This window comes from Histomonas meleagridis, assembly GCF_020186115.1.
Source record: "Histomonas meleagridis strain 2922-C6/04-10x chromosome Unknown contig_24, whole genome shotgun sequence".
Lineage (NCBI taxonomy): Eukaryota > Parabasalia > Tritrichomonadida > Dientamoebidae > Histomonas > Histomonas meleagridis.
The window spans coordinates 315400-338930 of NW_027150826.1; the positions used below are offsets into that span (position 1 = coordinate 315400).

General features: G+C 26.7%; 3 protein-coding genes across 3 annotated transcripts; 2 read left to right on the forward strand and 1 right to left on the reverse strand.

Moving 5' to 3' along the window:
* Positions 1-8818: 8818 nt before the first annotated feature.
* Positions 8819-9931, forward strand: GO595_003996 (actin; the record flags this gene model as incomplete). Its single annotated transcript, XM_067917080.1, has 1 exon — positions 8819-9931. The coding sequence occupies one exon, from the start codon at positions 8819-8821 to the stop codon at positions 9929-9931; it is 1113 nt and encodes a 370-aa protein (XP_067775891.1).
* Positions 9932-10555: 624 nt separating this feature from the next.
* GO595_003997 (uncharacterized protein) lies at positions 10556-11194 on the reverse strand (the record flags this gene model as incomplete). Its single annotated transcript, XM_067917081.1, has 1 exon — positions 10556-11194. The coding sequence occupies one exon, from the start codon at positions 11192-11194 to the stop codon at positions 10556-10558; it is 639 nt and encodes a 212-aa protein (XP_067775892.1).
* A 995-nt stretch (positions 11195-12189) lies between these two features.
* GO595_003998 (Myb-like DNA-binding domain containing protein) lies at positions 12190-13491 on the forward strand (the record flags this gene model as incomplete). The annotated part of the gene is made up of 1 exon (XM_067917082.1): positions 12190-13491. The coding sequence occupies one exon, from the start codon at positions 12190-12192 to the stop codon at positions 13489-13491; it is 1302 nt and encodes a 433-aa protein (XP_067775893.1).
* Positions 13492-23531: the final 10040 nt, after the last annotated feature.

The following is a 23531-nucleotide window of genomic DNA, read 5'->3' on the forward strand; positions in this document are numbered from 1 at the left end:
TACCAATATGGTTTAACAACTAAAGATGAAGTACTCTTAACTTACATGAATTCTATTGCATGGATATCCACAAAAGATGTCACTTCAATTTTAGAATATTATCCATTACTAATAAATTCAATATTAAAATTTAAGTCTAATATTCCTCATATTATATACATATTTCTTATCAGGGAGCTTACTCTTCAATATCTTTCTTTTAGTTCAAGTTTTCCAACTGATTTAATTCCAAAAATATTTGATGATATGGTTGAAATTCTTCAAAATTCGATCATTCACGATCAAACAAAAGCGTATAACATAACCATTAAATTTTTTATACTCATCTTTCAACAATCAAATATAAATAAACAATACGATTTTCTTAAAATCTTCAATGTTATATCGAATAAAGGCTGTAAATTTGAAACCAATGCAATACAATTGATTTCCGAATTGTCCGCCATTAAATATGATCAATCTTTATCAATATTCTATACGAATATTCCATTAATATTATCATCACGTATTTGTTTTAATGATAAACTGATTAATAAATATTCATTTAATCCAAATAATGTTAATTCTGAAATTTCAGAAAATAATTTGATAGAAGAATCATTTGAAATAATATTTAAAATTGAAGAAGAAGATACACTTCCAAATGGTTTAAATCCTTTAAACGATTCGGAGTTTGACACGAATTTAACATTTGAATTCATTGAGGATGAAATTGGATCAATTGAAAACATTTCCAATTTATTAATGAAATCGTTATCTGAATATATAAATTCATTTTTTGATGGTTTCTTAAATGTTTTTATAGATGAAAATAATGAAAAAACATATTTTTATATCTAATTTTCCAATATTTTTTAATGAAATTAAACTATAAAATTAATAATAAATCGATTTTTAAGATTTTAATATCTGAAAATATATTTAACTATAAGATTACATTATATAATAAATGTGAAAACTTCGAAATAATTCGTTTTTTACGGATAAATTCGATTGATATAATAATTACTGAAAACTCGAACTTTTTGAATAGATTATTACAAAAGTACAAACAGAATCCATTTTTGTTTTCTGAAATCATTGGTTATATCACCATTAAACTTAATTTCTTTGGTAAAAATGTTTTAATTAATGATAAGACATTAAATTCCATAAATTATGTTTTAACTATTCTTGATTTATTTTATAAAAAAACTCAAAATTCACAACAAATAATTCAAAATGCTAAAAGTATAATATTAATATATTTATTTACTTTATTAGAAGATCAAACATTAATTGAAGAATGTTTTTGTTCATTTGAATTTTTAAAATGTTTTTTATTGAGAATATTTGAACCTTCGTTAGAAGATAAAATCATATCATATATACAGAAATATTTACAAAATAAATCTGAAACAAAGGTAAAAAAGTTAATTAATTTTATTCATAAAATAATTAATATGAAATATCATAAATTACCATTAAAATTATTAAAATGTATTAATATTTCATTATGTTATAATCCGAAATTATCTGAAAAATGTATAAAATTAATTCCTTCAATTATTCAAACCAATAATAAATATAATTCTAAAGAATTTTTTGATAAAACTTTAAATTTCTTTAAAAATTTATCAATAAATAATCAAAATTTTAATATAACTAAAACACAAACATTAAATTTATATTTAACAATTAAAAACATTGATACAAATGAACAAACAATTAATAATTTGTTATATATTATTTCTCGTAATCGAATATATTTGAAACAAATGTTTTTAATTAAGATACCGAATTTAATATTATTATTTTTTAGTATAATTAACGATAAAAATAACACTAAAAAATATTTGAAAATGTTTTACAAATCATGTAATTATTCGATTTTTAATTGTATTCAATGTCATCAAGGTGAATATGACTTATTTTTATTAAAACTTATATTAAATTATAATAATAATACATTTAAATTTCATGGATATGAATTTAGTTTAAAAATTGATGAAAATGTAATAAAAAACATTGTAATTCCAAACATTGTTTTGATTTCTCAATATTTAACAGATCCACAAATAATTTCAAATATAATTAAAGTCATATCAACAAAAGAAATAAATTTTTGGTTTGAAATATTAAATAATTTTTTGATAAATTTCTCCAAATTATATTATAAAATTATATTATTAGGGAATAAAGAAATAACTTTAAAGAATATAAATATATTACAATTAGAAAAAGGTATAACATTTAAATTCGATATAAAAATTCATTCAGAAATAACTAATACAAAATCGATAATATTCGGAATATATAATAATAAATGTAATGGTTTTTACTTATGTTCACAAGGTAAATCAATTGTATTAGAAACTAAATTCGTACAAAAAATATTACAAACATTTTTATATGAAAATTTCCCTTCTGATGTCGTAACATTAAAATTTTCTATTAAAAAAAATATGAATAATGAAATATATATAAAAATTGAAACAAGTCATGATGAAGGAGATCCATCGACATTTCCAATAGATTTTTATCCATATGAAAAAGAAAACGAAAATTTATTAATAATTTTTGGCTCTTTACATAATCAAAGTAATTTTTATTCCGAAGTTAATTACTTAAAGATATATAATAATGATGAAATATTATATGATGTTCATAATAATAATAATGGAAAAATTACAATGGAACAAATCAAATGTTATCCATTACGTTCAAATATCTTTGATATATTCTCCATGAAAAAGATAATGAAATTATTAATCCCATTTTTTATATACTTTGATAAATATCCGAAAAATTTTCATGAAACATTTTTAGACTTTTTATATTACATAATATGTTTTTCTAATTCTTATCAATACATTTATAAATATTTTTCATTAATTTCATATATATTAATAGAAAATAATATACAAAACTTAACATATCAAATATATTTAAAGTTTTATTCGATTTTATCATCAAGTAATAATGAAATGTTTTGTAAGTCTTTAATTAATAACATATTATTTAACTTCGATTTATGGTATACATCGAATTCATTCGAATCAATTATCAAAGATTGGGGAACTAATTTATATATTTTATATTTAAGTTATTTACCGAAATTTAATGAAATTATTTCATTAATTCGAATATATCTTTGGTTTGATCCTATCGAAGTTGATATAATTAAAGGATTTAATACATCAAATAGATTACGTACTAAAAATATAAATATAAAAAATTGTAGAAAATATTTATATAATATATTAAAAGCTTTGATTAATCAAAGTTTTACCAAAGAAAATTTAATTTATTTAATGTCATTATGTACAACTTGTAATGATATTAAAGGTGTTAATTCATTTCTAAGTTTTCTACTTGAAATTATTAACAATATAAAATATAATAAATCAATGTTATGTAAGTTATTATATCAACAAATTAAATCGAAACAAGAAAAACGTTTTATAATTACATTAAAAATAATTCATCAAATTGATATTAAAAACTTTTATTTACATTTGGAAAAAATATTAACGTTATTAAATGAAGATTTTTTTACAATAAAATTATGGAATAAATGTATTAAAATTGTTTATAATTATCAATTGATATATCCTTTGTGTATATTAATTGCATTAAATTTAAATAAAGAAATTGAAATCGCAAAAATTTTAAGTGAATTAAATATACCTAAAAATTTAAGCGTTACAAATCAAATTTGGTCAATTTGGCCTTTGATATTAATTACTAATCTTAAAAAGGATTATTTCGATTTAGTAATTAAATTTATAAAAAACGTTATGGATAAAGCATTCAATTATACTGTAATTGATAAGTTTATATCTATCGTTGATCTGTTAACGTCATTAGGTTTTCCAAATGTAGAAAAAATTGGCAAAAAAATTTTGTTTTTATATTATGAAGAAAAAAATGACATTAATATGTTTAAGAGATGTTTTAAATTTATAGTATTACATTTAATAAATGAAAATATTTCTAAATCACTAAAATTTTTAATAGAAAAATCACCTTTTAAAACGAATATTATAAAAAATAATTCGAAAATTAAAATAAAACTTTTTTCTGATTTATATAATATAATAAAAGATAATGAAATGATACAAAGTTATTCATTTTCATTATTAACTAATCAAAAAGGAGAATTAATTGACACGAATTATATAAATATGTTATTAAATAGCGAAATTAACGATAAACAAATAGAAAAATTACAAAAAATTTTAATATATTTAACAACTAAAAATAAGACAATTGAAATTAATGAATTTTTATTAAATGCAATTCCAAAATATTTAAATAATATCGAATATTTATCTTATCGATTATTAGACTTTAGGGATTTACTGATCAAAAGATTTAATAATAATATATTCTTCGATGAAACAAATGTTAAATTTGAAGAAATTGAAAATGTTCAAAACAATTTACAAAATTATCGAAAGTTTCATCATTTAATACAAAAGCAAATGAATGAAACAACTCCGTGGAAATATAACAATAATTTACAGAGAAAACATAAAATATTTAAATATTGTTCAGGTTTTGTTCAGCCATTTTATAAAATGTCTTCTCGTGTACCACAAAATTCGAATCTGAATATGAAGATCGATTATGATAAACATTTGTTTTCGATAAAATGTAAAAAAGTTCGAATTTCTAACACAAAGAATATTATATTTTCGATTGATAATAAATCAATTCATTTAATTTCTTCTGATTTTCATAAAATTATCGATTTTAATGAAGTTACAAATGTTTACAAGAAAAACCGATTTCATTTATTTAATTCTTTTGAATTTTGTCTGACGACAGGTAATTCTTTTTTAATTGATTTTGATCAAAAAGAAATTAACAAAGTTGTACATGCAATTCAAAAGTTTACGACTATTCCAATTCAAACAGAAACTTTTTCAAGTTACATTGAATCAACAGGAATTACGCAAAAGTGGCAAAGCGGCCGTTTATCAAATTTTGAATACATTATGTTTTTAAATCAATTTGCTGGAAGAACATTTCATGATTGTTCATTATATCCAATATTTCCATGGGTGATAACTGATTATGAGAATAATACAATACGTGATTTAACGAAACCTATTAATTTAAATTTTAATTGTGAATTTAGAAATGGACCTTCAAATCCATATATAATATCATATTATTTGTCACATATTTATCCTTATGATTTACTTGGCTATAGAAATAAAATGGAATCAATTGAAGATGCATTTAAAGAATCTATAAAAGATAATAATTCATATGAACTAACGCCGGAATTCTTCTTCGCTTCGGATTTCTTCGATAATGTGCAATTGCCAAACATTAAAAATCGAAGAATGACTTCGGATGAATTTGTATATTTCAACAGAAAAGTTTTGGAATCTGATGAAATATCCGATAATTTAAATCATTGGATCGATTTAATGTTCGGAGTTAATAACATTAAAAGTAAATATTCCAAAAATTTGTTCGATTCAGTTTGGAATGATTTCGATATATCAAATGAAACTATAAAAAAGAATCTCCAAAAATGCGGACAAATGCCAACGCAAATATTTACTTCGAAACATCCGAAAAAGAGCAAAAACAAAAATTTAATAATTAATTCAAATCAAATTATAAATATCGATAAAGAGATTATTAGCTTAGCATACATTACCTTAGAAAATTCTACAGTAACTTTCCTTGCAATGAAATCAAATTATGCATTTTGTGATTTAAAAATTGATGTTTCGAATAAAAAACAAAATTTACAAAAAAATCAAATAACCGTAAAAACCGTATTGAACAACACAAATTTGAGAACTATACAAAACGGTTTTGGGCTGTTTGACGATAAGAATTTGATAATAATAACCGATAGGATTTCAAAGGAGTTGTCATTCAAATTTGGTACAATTAAAAACATTCAATTTTCGGGACGATTGGTTGGCATTTTAAATGAAATTGGAAACATTTCAATTTTCGATTTTTGTTCGAGTAAACTTAAAGGAAAAGTTCTAATAACTAATGATACTGTATCATCATTTGCAATAAGTCAGCGTTTTCAAACTGTTTCATGTGGTACAGTTGAAGGATATATTCAATCATTTGATTTTAAATCGAATCTTCACTTCATTCTCAACATCTCAGAAACGCCCATTAAGATACTCATTACAGAGTCATGGGGTTTCACTGTTGTTCACACTCGATCAAAATTAATTGTTATTAGTCCATCTGGAAAAATCATAAAATCAAAGCAAATTACCTTTGACATCTCTTATTGGTGTACATGGAGAAGCTTCAACGGATTTGATTACATTGCAATTGTCGATGATCAATCAAATCTTTTTATTTGTGAGGCATTTTACCTCGAAATGTCAAACATCAGTTTCTCTTCTTGCTCAAACGTTGAGTACATTGCGTACTCGAACGAATGGAACTGCCTATTTGTGTTTACTCGCAAAGGTCTTCTTCACTTAGTTCCTCTTCAGCTAAACAAATGAAGAAAATTCATTTTATAACTGAATAAACTCTATATTATATATTATATCGAATTTAATAAATTTGTGCTGTTATATAACGATAGAACGATAGCCGAGATTTGAATTAAAACCGATATATTTTCAATTGATAACCTCTACGATACACATGCAAATATTATGAATGATTAAAAATAATTTACATCTGCAAATATTATTTATTACATTACATTCGTTTATAAGACAATTGCTTTGACGCCACAACATCCGAACTTCTGTCGATTATTTCCACCGTCACGTCGAGTATTCCTACTTTTTGACAAATGGATATAATGTACATCAGAAACTCCTGTGTCTTCTGGCACAAGTTCGGGTCTATTCTGATGCACAAAGTTCCGACAATTAAATTTTCGTCGTTTTGCCATACGTTAAAGTATACAATTTCTAACACACATTTACATCTACTTAACTCATTTCTAATATCGGCCAATTTCGAAGCCAAATTATTTGGTGTACATTGCATTAGTAACGACACGGAATCGGCCAATGCAGGAAGCGCCAAATTAAACACAATGAACGAGAACAAAATCACGAATACTTTATCCAAAATAATATTATTACAAAAAGAAGCCACAAAAGACAAAACCAAAGAAAAAATATCATTAAAAAGTATCGTATTATAATTGTTATTATTATTATTTTTTGATTTTTTGTTGAAGTTAATTGCGTTTATCATTGATTCTTTTGTTTTTTCTTTCTTACGTGGAAAAGATACAAAGAAAAATATCATTAAAACATGACAAATTATTGTTGGAATTGATTTAGTGAATGAAACTTTTTGAAGTTTTACGTTCGATGTTAATAATATGTTTTTATATATCATTAATTGTGAAAATATACAAAAAATACAAATCGAAAATTGAATAATTTGAAGTATTCGTCCAATTCCATATGTGAAATTATTTGATGAGTTTCGTTGTATTGAACTAATGATATCAATAAGTGTCCAATGTAATAAAGCAATATAATATAATGAATCATTAATACGCCAAATTTGATGATAAATATTTCCATTCGTATATTGATAAATTGAAATTATGATCGATATTATGGATGTAATAAAATGAATTGTGCTTTTAGTGGTGAGAAATGGTCGAATTATTACCTCGGCGTTTGATTTAATATTGATAAAATTACATGAAAGAAATGCAATGACTTCAGAAAAAAAAATGGACGGAGGAATAGATTTGTTCTTGTTCGTTATAAGATGATGGATGACTCCATAGAGATATGGGATGAAGGTATATGCACAAATTACTCGCTTTTGAAGAATGCGATACTTTACACGTTGGTGGATGATCGGTGGAGTGAATAGAAAAATCCCGCCAACGATAGTTTCAACCATTGAAAAATCAAATGTAAACTTCTCAATAAAAAGAGAGCAGAATAATGACATCAACGAACTGATTAATGTGGATGATAATGAAACTGATTGCTCACTATGAAGTCCTGGAGTGGCCATTTTGGTATAGAGTAAGCTAAGCCAATGAAAAATAATTGATAAAATAATAAAAAATAATTTCATACGTGTTGTTACTGATATTATAAGAATGGATAGCAAAATAAAAGACATGGATATAAGCTTGCCAATTTCTGTCATACGAATTTCTTTAGAAAACATAAGAAAAAGTAGACGAATAATTATAAAGGATGTGGAATTACCAATTGGACTTGTACCTCTTGCATATAAAAATGAAGAAGCACTTAGAAGTTTGAATAATGCAACCAATAGTAAATAAATAAAATAATTGATTTCTGTAGGTATTATGGTATATCGAAAATTTGTTGGTGTAAGTTCATCCTTAGCACTAGACCTTAGATGAGGTACAAATTTGACCAATAGTAAAGATGCAAAAAAAGATCCTAAAAATCCGAAAAATAATTTGTACCATATAGAGGAACCATTTTCAAATAAAAGCATCCCAATTGAAGATAAGCCCTGGAAAATAACTGTCGAAAGAAAAGGGAAAACAGATTCTGTGCAAATGGTATTCCAATTCATCCTTTCTCTTTTCTATCGCAAGGTGATAGGATTTTTCTCAGGCACTTTTGATCGGTTTTGATTGAATTTAATTCCAAATAAATCTTCAGCAAGTTGTATGTACAAATTTGTATTTCCATCAAAAATTGATCACTGTCTTTCGAGAATTTTCTAAATGGAATAATAATAATTTGATATATTCAAAATTTCGTGATTATCATATCCTATGATACATGAATAGAAGAATGAAGCCACCCAATGAAATGTCAAAATTTTCAATGAATTCATTGATTAATTAATTCAAAAATTTGTTTGAATGAATGGTGAAGAATTTCGAACAATTGTAATAGACAATGGTTCTGATACGTGCAAATCAGGTTTTGCCTGTGATGAAGCACCACGCTCAGTTTTACAAACTGCTTTACGTCGACCAAAGTATATTTCAAATTTTGAGCTCACGTATGTTGGTGATGAAACATGTTCTCACCCAAGTCTCCTTTTAACTAAGTTCCCGGTTAGTCATGGTATTGTTACAAACTGGGACGATATGGAACGGATTTGGCAATATATCTTTTACAAAGAATTACGTGTTGACCCAGCAGAGCACGCAGTTCTTCTTACAGAGGCTCCAAAGAATCCAAAAGCCAATCGTGAAAAGATGCTCCAACTCCAAATTGAAACATTCAATGTTCCAGCATGCTGCATTTGTACGCAACCTGTTCTTTCCCTTTATTCAACAGATTGTGTCACTGGTGTTGTTCTAGAGTCAGGTGATGGTGCTTCTTATTCAGTTCCAATTTACGAAGGTTACTCTTTCCCGCACGCCACTAAGCGTTTCAATATTGCAGGATTTGACATTACGTTGTATCTCCAAAAGATCCTTAACCAACGTGGCTACCTTACCACATTCAACGAAAGGAAAGTTGTTCGTGATATCAAAGAAATCATTGCATACGTTGCACTTGATTATGATGAAGAACTTGCAAAAGCAGACACAACATCAGAATGTGATATCTCATACACACTTCCGAATGGTGACGTCATCAGCATTGGCAATGAGCGCTTCAGATGTACAGAACTTCTTTTTCAGCCACATTTTGGAGGATTTGACTTCGACGGCATTGATCAATGTCTTTTTGCATCAATTATGGAATGCGGCGCTGATGTCCGCAAGGATCTCTTTGGGAACATTCTTCTATCAGGCGGCAACACGATGTTTGAAGGACTTGCAGAACGTATCGAGAACGAAATGCTTAATCTTGCACCAACTACGATGAGGATCAAAGTTGTTTCACCACCAGAACGCAAATATTCTGCGTGGATTGGCGGACGTAAACTTGCGTCACTCTCTACATTCCCACAGATGGTTACAACGCGTGAAGAATACGATGAATTCGGACCGGGAATTGTTCATCGCAAGTGTTTCTAAATGTTTTTATATTAGGAATTTTCATTCATTTGTTTATATAATTCGTTGTTAAACACTTGACAAAATTTTTGGTATCATTTTGGTAATTTGTTTATGTTACTGATGTTTTTACTGCTGCTTCATGTGGAAATTTGCATAGTGTTCGATTCCAGGCTGAGGTGATACATTTCTTCTATTATCAATTTTAAGTAAAACATATTAATATTTTTAACTTATATCGATAGATTCCCTTTTGTTCGAATGCATAAACAAGTTAGTTGTTTGCAGAATAAGATAAAAAACATAATTTTTTGGTTATTTTTCAAATTGTTAAGAAATTTCCAATCTTTGATGATTCTTTAATAATTTGAATTTCATGTAAATATAAAATTCTATCCCTTATTAAATATATCAAATTTTATATTTCACAAGGATGGATAGTTTCTCCAATTTATTGTCATAAAACTATTTAAGGATTTTAATTTTATTTAATTACTGATGAAAAATCAGAAAGACTTTTTACTCTAAATGGAAGTAAAATGATTTTTAGGATATGCAAACTAAGGTAAATTCAAAAAAAATTAAATATTCATAAATTCCTTTTTATTAAAAACATTTCTCCATTTAAAGCACAATTAAATTTGCTTATCTATTAAGTAATGCTTCAGTTTCAAATTCTTCTTTAGCTGAAAGATAATTTTCTTCTGGATATGGTCCAAGACATTCATCAAATGCTTTTTGGATCTCTTTGAGTTTCTCTCCCTGAAGCTGTTGGATTTCTTTGTTTGTTTCTGATGGATTGACTGAAATTTCAGAAATTATTGATCCGAGTGTTGCCAAGTCTATCATGTTTGCTTCTTCTTCTGGGACAGTTGGATCAGTTCCCATATGCCTAGCTAGAAAATTGTTGAAATTTTCCACTTCAGAAACTGATGTGAGATAAGGTAATAATGGACCAATGATTTGTGAAAGAGTTAAAGGATCAACCTTTTGTTTCTCAGCGAATTCGTTAATGATTGTGTGTAATGAATTCTTGGATGACTCAATCAATGGCTCTGGTGGTTTTGAATCAACGCCTGACCAATGATATAAAAATTCAGAGATGAATTGAGAACGTCGGTCTCCTTCTAGTTGTTGTGAATAGAGATCAGCAAGTTTTAATTCGGAAAGTTGTGATTTAACAGCTTCAATTAATGACATTGCAACATTTTGAAGTTGTGGATCATTCAAAGGAGGAATTGTTACGGTATCTTTCTTTTGGATAATGCAATTGCTTAAATCCATTGCACATGGAGTGGCTGATTGCATGTTTTTGTAAATAAAAGTGCATATAAACGGTCGTAATTCCTTCCAATTTAAAAAAATAATTCTTGTTAGAAAGCCATTGATTTTCATTAGATTTGAGTCTTTATGTATCAACAAACCTTTATAAGAGATAAAGAAAAAGAATTTGGAAATAAAGGCTTAAACATATGAGTTTTTAACAAACAATTAACAAAATCATATGAAAAAAAGTTATTTTAATTATTTTTAAGAGTTTATCAACAATATTATTTGCTTTCATTAGATAAAAAATTAAAAGAACAAATGTTTAAATAAAGACATTATGGCATTATTAACATAGCTTGGGAAGCTAAATATATTTAAATTATATCTGAGACCTATTACATCCTTTACAAAGAAGTAAAAATGTGCTGCAATAAATCCGACAATGTTTGCTGTAAATCCGCGACTATTGACTAAAATCATTACCAACAAATACCATGTCGCAGGGATTCCAATTGGAATTGGAAATAGCATCAAACGGATATCTGGGTTGTGCTTTATCCAATAATAAAATACATATGCTGAAAATGATTTACCGAGAAACAAAACTGAAGAACGAGAGGCATAGACCCACATGAAAACCCAACCAATTAGAATAAACAAAAGAAAGTCAGCAGGTTTTCCATTATAAAATGAGTTTTCTATTGCTAATGAATCTGATATAAGAAGATGAAGGTTAAAACATGTTTTCAAATTTAGTGCTCCGAAACAGAAAATTGAAGTAAAAAATCTCCAATATTGTTTATCATCAAATATATAATTTTTGTTGAAATATAATTGCTCTGGTTCTATAATCCTAAGGCTCAAAAGAACTGATACCCCAATTGACAAAACTGCGATACATAAAGTAATTGGAGAATTCTTAATTCTTTCAAACATTATTTGGCCTGATTTAAGATTTAACGGCTTTTTTTATAAAACCGTTTATTTGGACACACAAACCGCCAACCCAAATGAAGAGCGAATCAAAAAAGAAAAATATCGGTGATCCAAATGAGAAATCACCACCAAAAAGTCGTAAAATAAGGATAAAAGTAACACGCAATTGTGAAACTTGCTTTAGGAAACTTGAAAATGAATGTCATATTCAATGTACGAGATGCAAAGGATTTACTCAATGTATGGAATGTTTTGCATTAGGAATTGAAAAAGGCACCCATCTTAAAGAACATCCAATAATTGTTATGGAGCCTTATACACAAAATTTTTTTACAGAAGATTGGTGTTTAGAAGAAGAGCTAAAATTATTAGATTCTATTGAAGTTTGCGGTATTGGAAATTGGGTTGACATTTCGGAACGTATGGGCAAAACCAAAACAAAAGAAGAATGTGAGTCACATTATTATGGCGCCTACATTGATGTTCCAAATTCACCACATCCCGACATGAAACTCAAACATGAATTTGATCTTCCATCTCAAGACATTTATCCCATTCAAGAATCACTTCCGTCGATGGGAGATGATAAGAATCTTCACAACAAACTTAATCAGAAAGACAAAAAGACCAACGGCGCAGAATACTGTGGCTACATGCCCATGCGTGGTGAGTTTGATACCGAATTTAACAACAAAGCTGAGATGATGATCAATGGGATTCAGTTTGATGATACGGACACAGAAGAAACACTTGAAAAGAAACTTAATGTTCTCCTATGTTATGACACCCAACTTGCCGAGCGTAGTTCCCGCCGTAAAGTTGTCATTGATTGGGAGATCCATATGAAGAATTCAAGCAAATTGAATGAAACCACCAAAGACATCAATCCAATTTTCCTATCGTTAGCTCCTTATTACGATCGTTCACAAATCCAAGAAATGAATAATGAAGTTAATGATTTACACAAGTATTATAATTACATTATACAACACCGAAGGTGGATTTCAGGTGGTGTATTAACAAATGAAGAAGGATTTTTACTTGATGATTTAAACAAGATTATAAATCGGCCACATAAAAATGACAAAGAACTTGTCGATGAATGGAATGAAAGAATTAAAGAATATTGTAGTGCTATTAACGGTAAAGATGATGGCGCTTTCATGAAACAGTTAATGTTAAAAGAAGAAATAGATTTTTGTTATGCAAATAATTTGGATAACAATTTATATCAGGCTATGAAGGATTTGATTATGAGGGAGGCGGCTTTAAGAAATGGAAATTTGTCAAGAAATGAGGCAATGGAATTAGATACAGAGCATGCAAATTTGATAGGAGCAATGTGGGATAAGTTCGTTAGTTGGCATTTTTTTTGAATAAATTTTGTTTATCGTGTTAGAGAATGAAATTTTTTTCTAATTTTTCGGATTTTTTTAAGCATTGTTAATATTATTCTTAATGACTTCATATGGTAATAATCGACTTTACTATTACTTCGAAATGCCTTGTTATTTTTGTTTGAAATCAAACGAAAAGTCAATAATAAAATCTTTTTTTCTCTTCATAATATTTTTTTACACAAATTGAAGAAAAAAAAAATTGAATTAATTTTCTTTTTTACTATGTTTCAGATCAATATAATATAAAATATATGTAATTAATTATGAATGACTGAAAAAAATTAAATTTTTCAAAAAATCGATCCAAAATTATATTTCATGAATTTATTATTCTCGCAATTAGAAGTAATAAAATTGAAATTTTCAAATTACTTTTAAAACAAAAAAGAATATTCAATTTGAAAATATCAAAAATTCTAAAATAATATTCGGAAATTGTTTGGAACATTTAAAACATCATTCATTTTAACAACTGAAAAAGGCAATACTGAAATAATAAATTTACTTCTTCAACAAAGTGGAATTGACACTAACATGAGTGTTAGTATACAACTTCCACAAGCTAAAAAAGCCAAGAAAAACCCACCTAAAGCTCAAAAAAATAACAACAAAAAGAGAAATACAAGAAAACATTAGATATAAAACTTTTGGCAAACAGAAAAATAGTATGCAACAAATTTTAATGTTGCGTTTTTGAGTTGCATATGCATAAGCTGTTTTAAATAATTTGATTAATTTCCAAAAATTAGAATGAAATATTAAATTATTAAAATATATATTGAATTAAATGAATAAATATCTATAACATTTATATTAATTCCTTTTTGAAACAGAAGTAATTTAACAATTTCAGGGAAGCCTTTTTCAGACGCTATAATAAGTGCTGTTTTAAATAATTGAAAAAATTTCCATATATTATTTTGAACCATCAAACAATTTGATTACACATTACATGAAACAAAAAAATATTTTTAGAATTGATGTTAATAACATTTTGTTTAAGAAGTAATTTTATTATTTCAGTTTTACCTTTTTCAGATGCTAACATAAGTGGTGTTCTAAATAATATAAACAATTTCCAAATATTATTTTAAATCATAAAATTATTTTATTAAATTTCACATAAGTAAAATAATTATCAAAGGTATTAATATCAATTCCTTCTTTTTCGATAAATAATTGCACACATTCACAATCACCTTCTAGAATTGCAGACATAAATGCAGTCCTATATTATATAAATAATTTTGAAATATTATTTTTAAACATCAAATAATCAAATTATTTAATCAATAAAGTAAAGAAATATCTTTAACATTTAAATCGATTTCTTTTTGATTAAGAAGCATTTCAATTATTTTTATGCGATGATAAAAAGTTGCAATTATAAGTGCTGTTCTAAATTATATAAATAATATCCATATATTATTTTAAAATATCAAATTATTAAAATAAATAATATATGAAACAAATAAATATTTTTTGCATTAATATCAATTCCTTCTTGCTCAAGAAGTAATTTAACTATTTTTGTATAACCTTTTTTAGATGCATAAATAAGTGCTGTTTCAAATAAATTAAATATTTTCCAAATATTATTTAGAAATATAAAAAAATTGAAATAAATAATAAATAAAATAAATATATATTTTTAGCATTAATATCAAACCCTTTTTGCATCAAAAGAAATTTTATAAGTTCAATATTTTGTGATTTTATTGAAGAAACTATGATATCATTTGGAATTTGATGATTATGAAGAAAATATTTTACAAGATACAAATTCCCAATTTTTGCTGTTTTATTAATAATATAATTGGTGACATCCATTCCTTCTTTTTCTAAAAATGTAAAAAGTTCATAGTTATAATATTTGATACATTTAGCACCTAATTTTTCGGAACTATTGACTATTAAAATTTTATTTTCATAAAGATATTTAAAAATATTATTTTTATGAAACTGAATTGCAGTTTCATATGCATCTTTAAATGATACATGATTTTGTTGACATAAATGAATAATTTCAAGATTTCCACCTGCAACTGCATATTTACCTGCATTATATACATTTGCACCATTCATAAGTAAATATTTAAAGCATTTAACAGAAGAAAAAAATGCTGCATAATCAATTAATGTAACATTACTTTGGCTAATAAAAGAACATCTTTCATAAAGTGATGGTTCTATTGTTTGATTAAAATCAAAATTTGGTTGTGATGATATTTCTTGAAGTTTTTCTATTTCATTATTTCGAATCATTTTAGCAATTTCATTTGGATTCACTCCTTCTTCAATTAATTTCTTATGAAGCTCCCAATCATTCTTTGATAATTCTTCATAATTTTCCGCGATTTTTCTATGAAATTTATCTGAAATTACGATTTGATAGCCTTTTTTTGGAAAACGATGTATAAAATATGCTATATCTTTGAAAATGTATGGTTCAATAAAACTACATTCAATCAATTTATCAAGAAGATAAAAAGATTCATGCTCATATTGTCTGCATAATAGATAATTCTTCAAAATTTTATTAAATGCTGGTTTGATTTTTTTATTTTCTTCGAATTTTTGAATTTCCATTATGAATTTTATATATATTCCATAATCTTTTACTTCCAAAATAAATGAAATGTATAACATATGAATAATGATTAAATTAAATGAATATGGATGAGTATGATCAAATTTGTTAATTATTAAGTTTATTGAGCGAATAATATTTTCTTTGTCTAAACTAAATATTATTTGTTTGATATTTTGAAGTGTTTCATTCATTTTTGATTTGTTATATTTTTATCTTTTTGCACCTTTATGTGTAATAACAAAAGTGACATTAGAAAATTTCTAGGATGTGAATTTCCATATCGAAATTTAATTATGATAGTATCTTTAAAATGTAAAATGTTTTAAGTATTAAATATGATAATGTCAAAAAAAAATTATCTATCTACATATGTAAAATTATTTTTTTTGAACAAAAAAACATAGGTATGAATCCTGCAGATATCGAATTCAAGAAAAAATTATTGATAAAATTTGCTTCAATAATTTTATATTTCAATATAATAATTGTGAAATATTTAATACAGTATTCCTAAGTGCATCTAAATATAGCAAAACAAAAGTCTTTAAATTAATTCGTGAGCACAAAGAAATTAATGTCAATTGTAAAAATCTTTTTATATTTTATGTTATATTCATCTTAATCGTTTCATATTTCAAAAAACATTTTGAAATTATTTCAATCATTTTAAACAGTATGTATACTTGCATCAAAAAAAAGTAAAACAGAAACATTTCTTTTACTTCTAGAACAAGAAGGAATAATGCTAAAGATATTTATTTGTTTTGTTCAGAATTTATTTTAATAATTTGATATTTTAATATAAGATTTGGAATTTGTTTAGAATATTTTTTACGGCACTCATGAGAGCTCAAAAAGGCCATTCAAAAATAATTAAATTATTACTTGACAAAGAAGGAATTCTTATTTATAATATTCATATTTAGTTTCATGAATTTATGTTTCCAAATAATATTTTTAGATCAATCCAATTATTTAGTGATTTACTTGACAAAGCAATGCAAAAAGAACAAAATGAATTAGTTCAATTCTACTGGAGCATCCTGTTCAGACTAAAGATTTAGGAAGATCGGATTTTTTTATTAATTTTAGAGGGACATGTGTTTTTAAAAAGAAACAAGAACTTAAAACTGATGCAGTCATAAATTAATCTTTTGGCTAGTACTTAATACACCAAATGAACAAAGTCCAGCGCTTATAACATCTGAAGTTCGAGAAGCAGTAGAAGATACAATCTATTACTTTATAACAAAATTACGTCTTTCAGATAAATTAATTTATAACATCATCCTTAAGTGGACAAAATTGTTTTGATATTAATTTCTTTATCTAAAAGTAATTGTACTATTTCCATATTATTATTTATGACTGCTATATGAAGTGCTGTTTCAAATTATTAAAACATGTTTCAAATTATTAAAATGAATAGTTTTTGCATTAACATCAATTCCTTTATTATAAATTATAAATTAGAACCTGCCTTAAGTTAGACTTCTATATTAAGCATGCACTTGACTTTATGCATTCGATTTAACAATAAATTGACCAAGTCGAAGCAGGGTTCCATTTTTTGAATGATCGATACTTTGTTCCCTACCCTTTGGTAAACCATTCATTTCATTTTCTATTCAACCTGTTTTTGCATTCAGTTTTTATTAATATTTTTTAAATTCACAAAAATCATTCAATTTCGATGTTAACTATTCAATCACATTCCAACCCACCCCTGTGGTTGTGATCGTATTTCACTGAAAAAGCCAGGCTCTATTTGAATGATTCTTTTTTTTTGGATGAAATTAGAAAATTTGTTGTTGTGGATAGCTTAAACTATAAGTATATTTTTTAAATTCACAAATAAATAAATTTTGAATTTTTTATATGAATTCATCTTCTCTCTTAAAATTAATTAATCTAGATATAATCGTCAAATTGGAAACACGGCTTCCCTTGTAGCACTTCTCCAAACTTTGCCCATGTAGCTCCCATGTGCGATACGTTTCATGAAGCCAATTCATATATTCATTGAACGTAATTAAACTTTGTTCAGGAATTCCCTGATTTAAATATGGACAAACTTCTTCATTGATGAATATGTACAATGTTTGAAGAAAATATTGTACATATTCATCTGATCTCTTTATTCAGATGTTCTCATGCGCTGAACCAGTCATTTTCACACCTTTTATATTAATCCTATTTCTTATCTTAAGAGGCAGATTCAACTCTGTTACTAGGCTCTTCACAATCAATACTTTTGATATGCTTTTAATCACTCTGCCTAGGGTATGTTTGTAGTTGCAAAGCAAGCGAACTTGTCCAAATAAGCACTCTAGGGAATGTGTTCGCATACAATCTAAAGCAAGGGATTCTGGTTTTTTTATTTTTTCAGTTATCATCGCTATCAATATGTTTAAGATCCTTGTCAAACATGACTTACTGCAATAATATTGAACCCCTTGCTTTTTTTTATTTTGTGTAACACCTGGTGCAAGATTTTCAACCCATTTACGATGCAGAGCAAAAATGTGGAAAATAAACTCTAAAAACTCTAATTCTTGCTTGAAAAGTTAAACTCGGATTTCTTAACGCTTCAAACCAAGCTGCAAATGGCAATATATACAAAGCCATACTAAATTGTCTTTGTTTCATCAATTCAAAAAAAATTTGAAAATCAAAAATCTCGAAAACATATAAATCCTTCATTTTCCCCATTGAAGATTTGTCAGTAAGAGCATCTCCAAAATTCAAAATTTGCGCCATGTCAGGTGCCGAAAAAGCATTTTTCCCATCTATTCTTAATGAAACAGAGCTATTTAAAATTCTGCTGCGCATATTTTTTCCAAGATGCAAAGGATCAGCTATTGGAATTTCTGATAATGAACTCACGTATTCAACTGCTGCATTAATTCCTTCCGTTTGATACAATTGCCACCACTTGCTAAGAAAGTCCCAATGCCATTCCATATAACCTTTGTCACCATCAGTTGCTTTATAAAGCACATTTACTCCTACTTCTTTGAGCTTCTCAATGACTTTGTTTATTCTCTTTTTAATATTAAGATCTGCAGATCCATTATCTTTTGTCATTATATGAATGGGCAATTGTTTGTACTGTGGATCAAGAGGCATTAAATTCATCATTAAAACATTGTTTGATTGCTTTTTGTTTTCAATATTAGTTCCAGCATTACAATCGAATATAGGCTCAATTGACATGGCATCTATTCCTATCACAGAATCAATCAATTGACTTTTAGGAATGTTATTCATATTACGAAATAAATTTACCAAAATCTTAATTGATTCAACATCCATCAGCACATCTCTCCATCCCTTAGTAAAACTACCAGAGTGATTTTCTAATGTTTGCCTTGAAGGTAATGCCAAAATATTTCTGAGGTAATCATATGACTTTGGACCGAGACATCTAATAATGAAAGAAAGCTTGAGCATAACATCACTGTACCTACGTCCATTCTCATTAAACCTTGAATATTTCTGATAAAATTTTCTCACCGAAAGAAATTTCAATCTGATCACTCAATTTTTCATCATTGATGTTCTCAAACGCCGAAAACCATTCCCTTTGTTGCGAATTGCCTTTAGGTGGCATTGAATTTGGTGATATCCTTTTTACAACACTTTCTAAAATTTTTATTCTTTCTTGATATGAAACTAACAGGCTTTTAATTTTGCGTATTTCCTTTTCCTGTTTCTTCTTTTGTAATGCTTTACGAGCAACTTCCAATTTTTCAATCGGAAAATGACAGGCAAACTTTTCAAACAACGATCGTCATGTAGTGAATTTTTACAGATATGATTTACAATTTGAGTTCAGAAAAAAATACATATTTTGTAAAATTTGTAAGACAAAATTACTTAATTTATATATTACATGTAAAACAAAATGTGGAACTTTATTTTTTTATTGTTAGTATGTGCAAGAAGGTGCCTCATGGACTTTGTGCAAAATGAACAATATGTGGTAATGTGTATCTTTTTATGTAGTTATTTTTTAAAGATTATAGAATATATTACTTATAGAATTTCATCTCTTGGTTAAATATCAACATTCAAATCTTCTGGACAACAAAAAAAAGTGGAAATATTCTTAAAACAAAAATGAAATTTCAAAATTTTAATGTAGTCTGATATTCAAAAATATTTATGTATATATATACTTTAGATTAGTGACAAGGTTTAACTTTCCAAAACTTACAGATTTGAATTAAAAGGTACTCACCGAATTTATTGGTACTAACCCCTTTTGCACTTTTTTGTCACTTTTTATTTTGAAAAATGATGAAATCAAGCGATGCGTTCAAGACACCTGCAATTCCAATTGATGAATTTAAAGAACGACTGAAGGGAACTATTTTAAGGATGTAGATATAAGGGCATTATTAAGAAATCCGGAATTTCAATCATGACAATTTCGAAATGACCAAGTACTTTTTCTCCGTGAATATTGTGAAAATGTGTGTCATATTTTGCTTGACAACAAAAAACTTGAAGAAATATTCGATGTAAGTCATGGGGTTATAGCAAATATTAGAAAATAAGCAAAAAATACGAAAAATGAATTAGGGCGCCCCAGAATTTTAAATGATGAAGAAGAAAATCAAATAATTGAGTATATAATCGAAATGGCAGAAAAAAACGAATTCCTAACGAAACAAGAATTATTGCACACAAAGACAAAATTTGGCAATAAAGTTACAAAAGGATGGCTCGCTGGATTTTTTGAGAATTACAAAGATCAAATTGGATTCACCAAAGCTATTCCTCAAGAGAACACAAGATTGAATGTGCCTAGAGAATTTCTAGATAAGCATATTGAAAATATAAAGAAATATGTTGTTGGGAAAGCAGCCGAACTGGTTTTTAACATAGATGAAATGGGTACAAGCGAATGGGAAGAGAGAAAGATAAAATCGGTTATAGCACCAAGAAATATGTGTCATACACTTGTTATGGTACCTGTAAAACGTTCAATTAGGCATCAAACATTAATTTCTTGTATATACGCAGCAGGTGATGCCATAACTCCAATGACAATTGCTTCTGACCTACAAGTTTATGATATCTTTCGTACAGGTATAAGAAATGGAATTGACCTGAAAATTTCGTTATAAAATTTTTCATACGTGAAAAAAGAAATATTTTATGATTATATTGCAAATGTATTTATTCCCATTGTTGATAATCAGCGAAGTATTGAAGGGTTTTCAGATGAGTTTGCTGTTTTATTCATGGACAATCATTCTTCACATTGAAATCCTGAAATTTTGCAAATTCTTGCCGAAAATCGAATAATTGTTATAACATTTTATCCGCATACATCTAACCTTTTTCATATGCTTGATTTGATTATATTTGGTGCACTTAAAAATGTTAAAAGAGGTCTCACATCAAAACAAACCTTGAATGATGTTGCAGCATTAGCTGAAAAGGTTTTTAGGGCATATGAACAAGTTACGACCAGTATTAACGTTCGTTCTAGCTTTGAAAGAGCTGGTATATCTACTGACCTTAATGAAAATATAAGGAGAATAATTTTTGATGAGGAAAATATTGGAAATTCATTCGAGTTTTCTGAGATCTGGAATATTAATTTTGATAAATCCAATCTATCACAGTAAAGATTAAACACGAACTGGGGTTTTATTAACAAAGGATACTTCCCAGAGAGTATCTTTGAGTAAACATCAAAAATTTATAAAATAGCTAAAATTCAATGAAAAAAATTAAAATCTGAAAAAGTGCGCATAACATCTCACCTGATCAAATTCTCAGACTTAAAATTTATTCATAATAATTGAATTGCATATATTATATATATTTATTAAACATTTTTTCTTATATTTAGTCTATCAAAAGATTTTAATTTTTTTTATGTAAATTTCTGAAAAAGTGCAAAAGGTGTTAGTACCTTTAAATTTGGTTAGTGAATCAAATCTGTATTATTTATTGAGATATTTGAAATAAGTTTGCTCACCTATTTTTGAACATAAATTTGAATAAACGTTGCTATGACGTGTTTTCGCGACAAAAGCGACGTTTTCACACCAAAGAGACGGTACTATATGTAATGAACATTGAAATTTTTAACACAACGATATAATTTTCTATCGAAAAGGAGATTTTATACCATTGAATTTTTTTTTTGAATCGGTTCAACCGTCCATTTGGATGCTTGTTTTTTCCAAAATTATATATGCTAAATCCTATCACATTTTTGCTTATACTAAAATATGATCAAGAACTTTCTGCAGCGAAATCTGTAGTTACGTTTGGCGATTATGGATTTCGCAAAAATGCTATATTAGCCTCAACTTTTACATTTGAAGATCCAAATATTTCTGATATATCTGTTGACATTGGTGCAGATGTTGATTTGATTCCTTATCAGGATCCTTTATGCTCTCTTGCTTCTTACAGTTTTTCAGTCAACAAAACTCATTCAACATTTTTAATCTTATTTTCTGAAAAAGAGAAATACCATTATGTTAATTACTATTATTGCGAAACAGAAATTAATATTCCACTTCATGTCAAGTTTCAAATATTAGGAAATAGTTCTGATTATCGTCAAGATTGGATAATTTACACATGTTCTATTTGTGTTTTTATGATTATTTCTTCTGCTATTATTCTTTATTTTTATTATAGGAAAAGAATGGAATTCACGTTTCTGAAAATCGCTCCATATGTTATTGTTTTGCTCCAAGTTATCACGTTTCTTATAATCAGTGTCCTTGTATATCAACGACATATTAAAGAAACACAAATTGAATATCTTTTTGTATATTCAATACCATTTTATTTATTTCTTATTGTTTCGCTTAATTATAATATCATCAAAGCAATACCGAATTTATTTAATAACATCGAAAAAGTTATTTTCCTTTTAATATTTCCTATCATTGCTCTAGCGATTAGCCTTTTCTGTATTTTTTTAACTAATAACATCGTTCGATGGATCATTTTCATTGTTGGAATTATTGTTGTTTTAATGTTCACATACATTAAGTTCGGTGTTAAATATCAAAAATTCCAACTTTTCCTCTATTACATTTATTTTGCAGAACAATTCTTTCCGGTATACATGTTGTTTCTATACTTATTGGATAATCAAAATATGTACATCTCGTTCATTACTTATTTGGCATCATGCACCTTTAACGCAATGGTGAGTTTGTATTTCTTGGAGAACTTCGAAAGGTTCGGCGTAACATATGATAATAACCAAAATATAGATGATTCGCAACTACTTCCATATCAAGAAAAATGATAATTAGTAAACAGACACATCAATTTTTTTTCTTTTTTCAATCAACTTAAACTATAATTTGTGGTTTATGGGAAATATGATTCTTTTTGATTTTTATAATTCAAAATATGCTAAAAAAAAATCGGAATT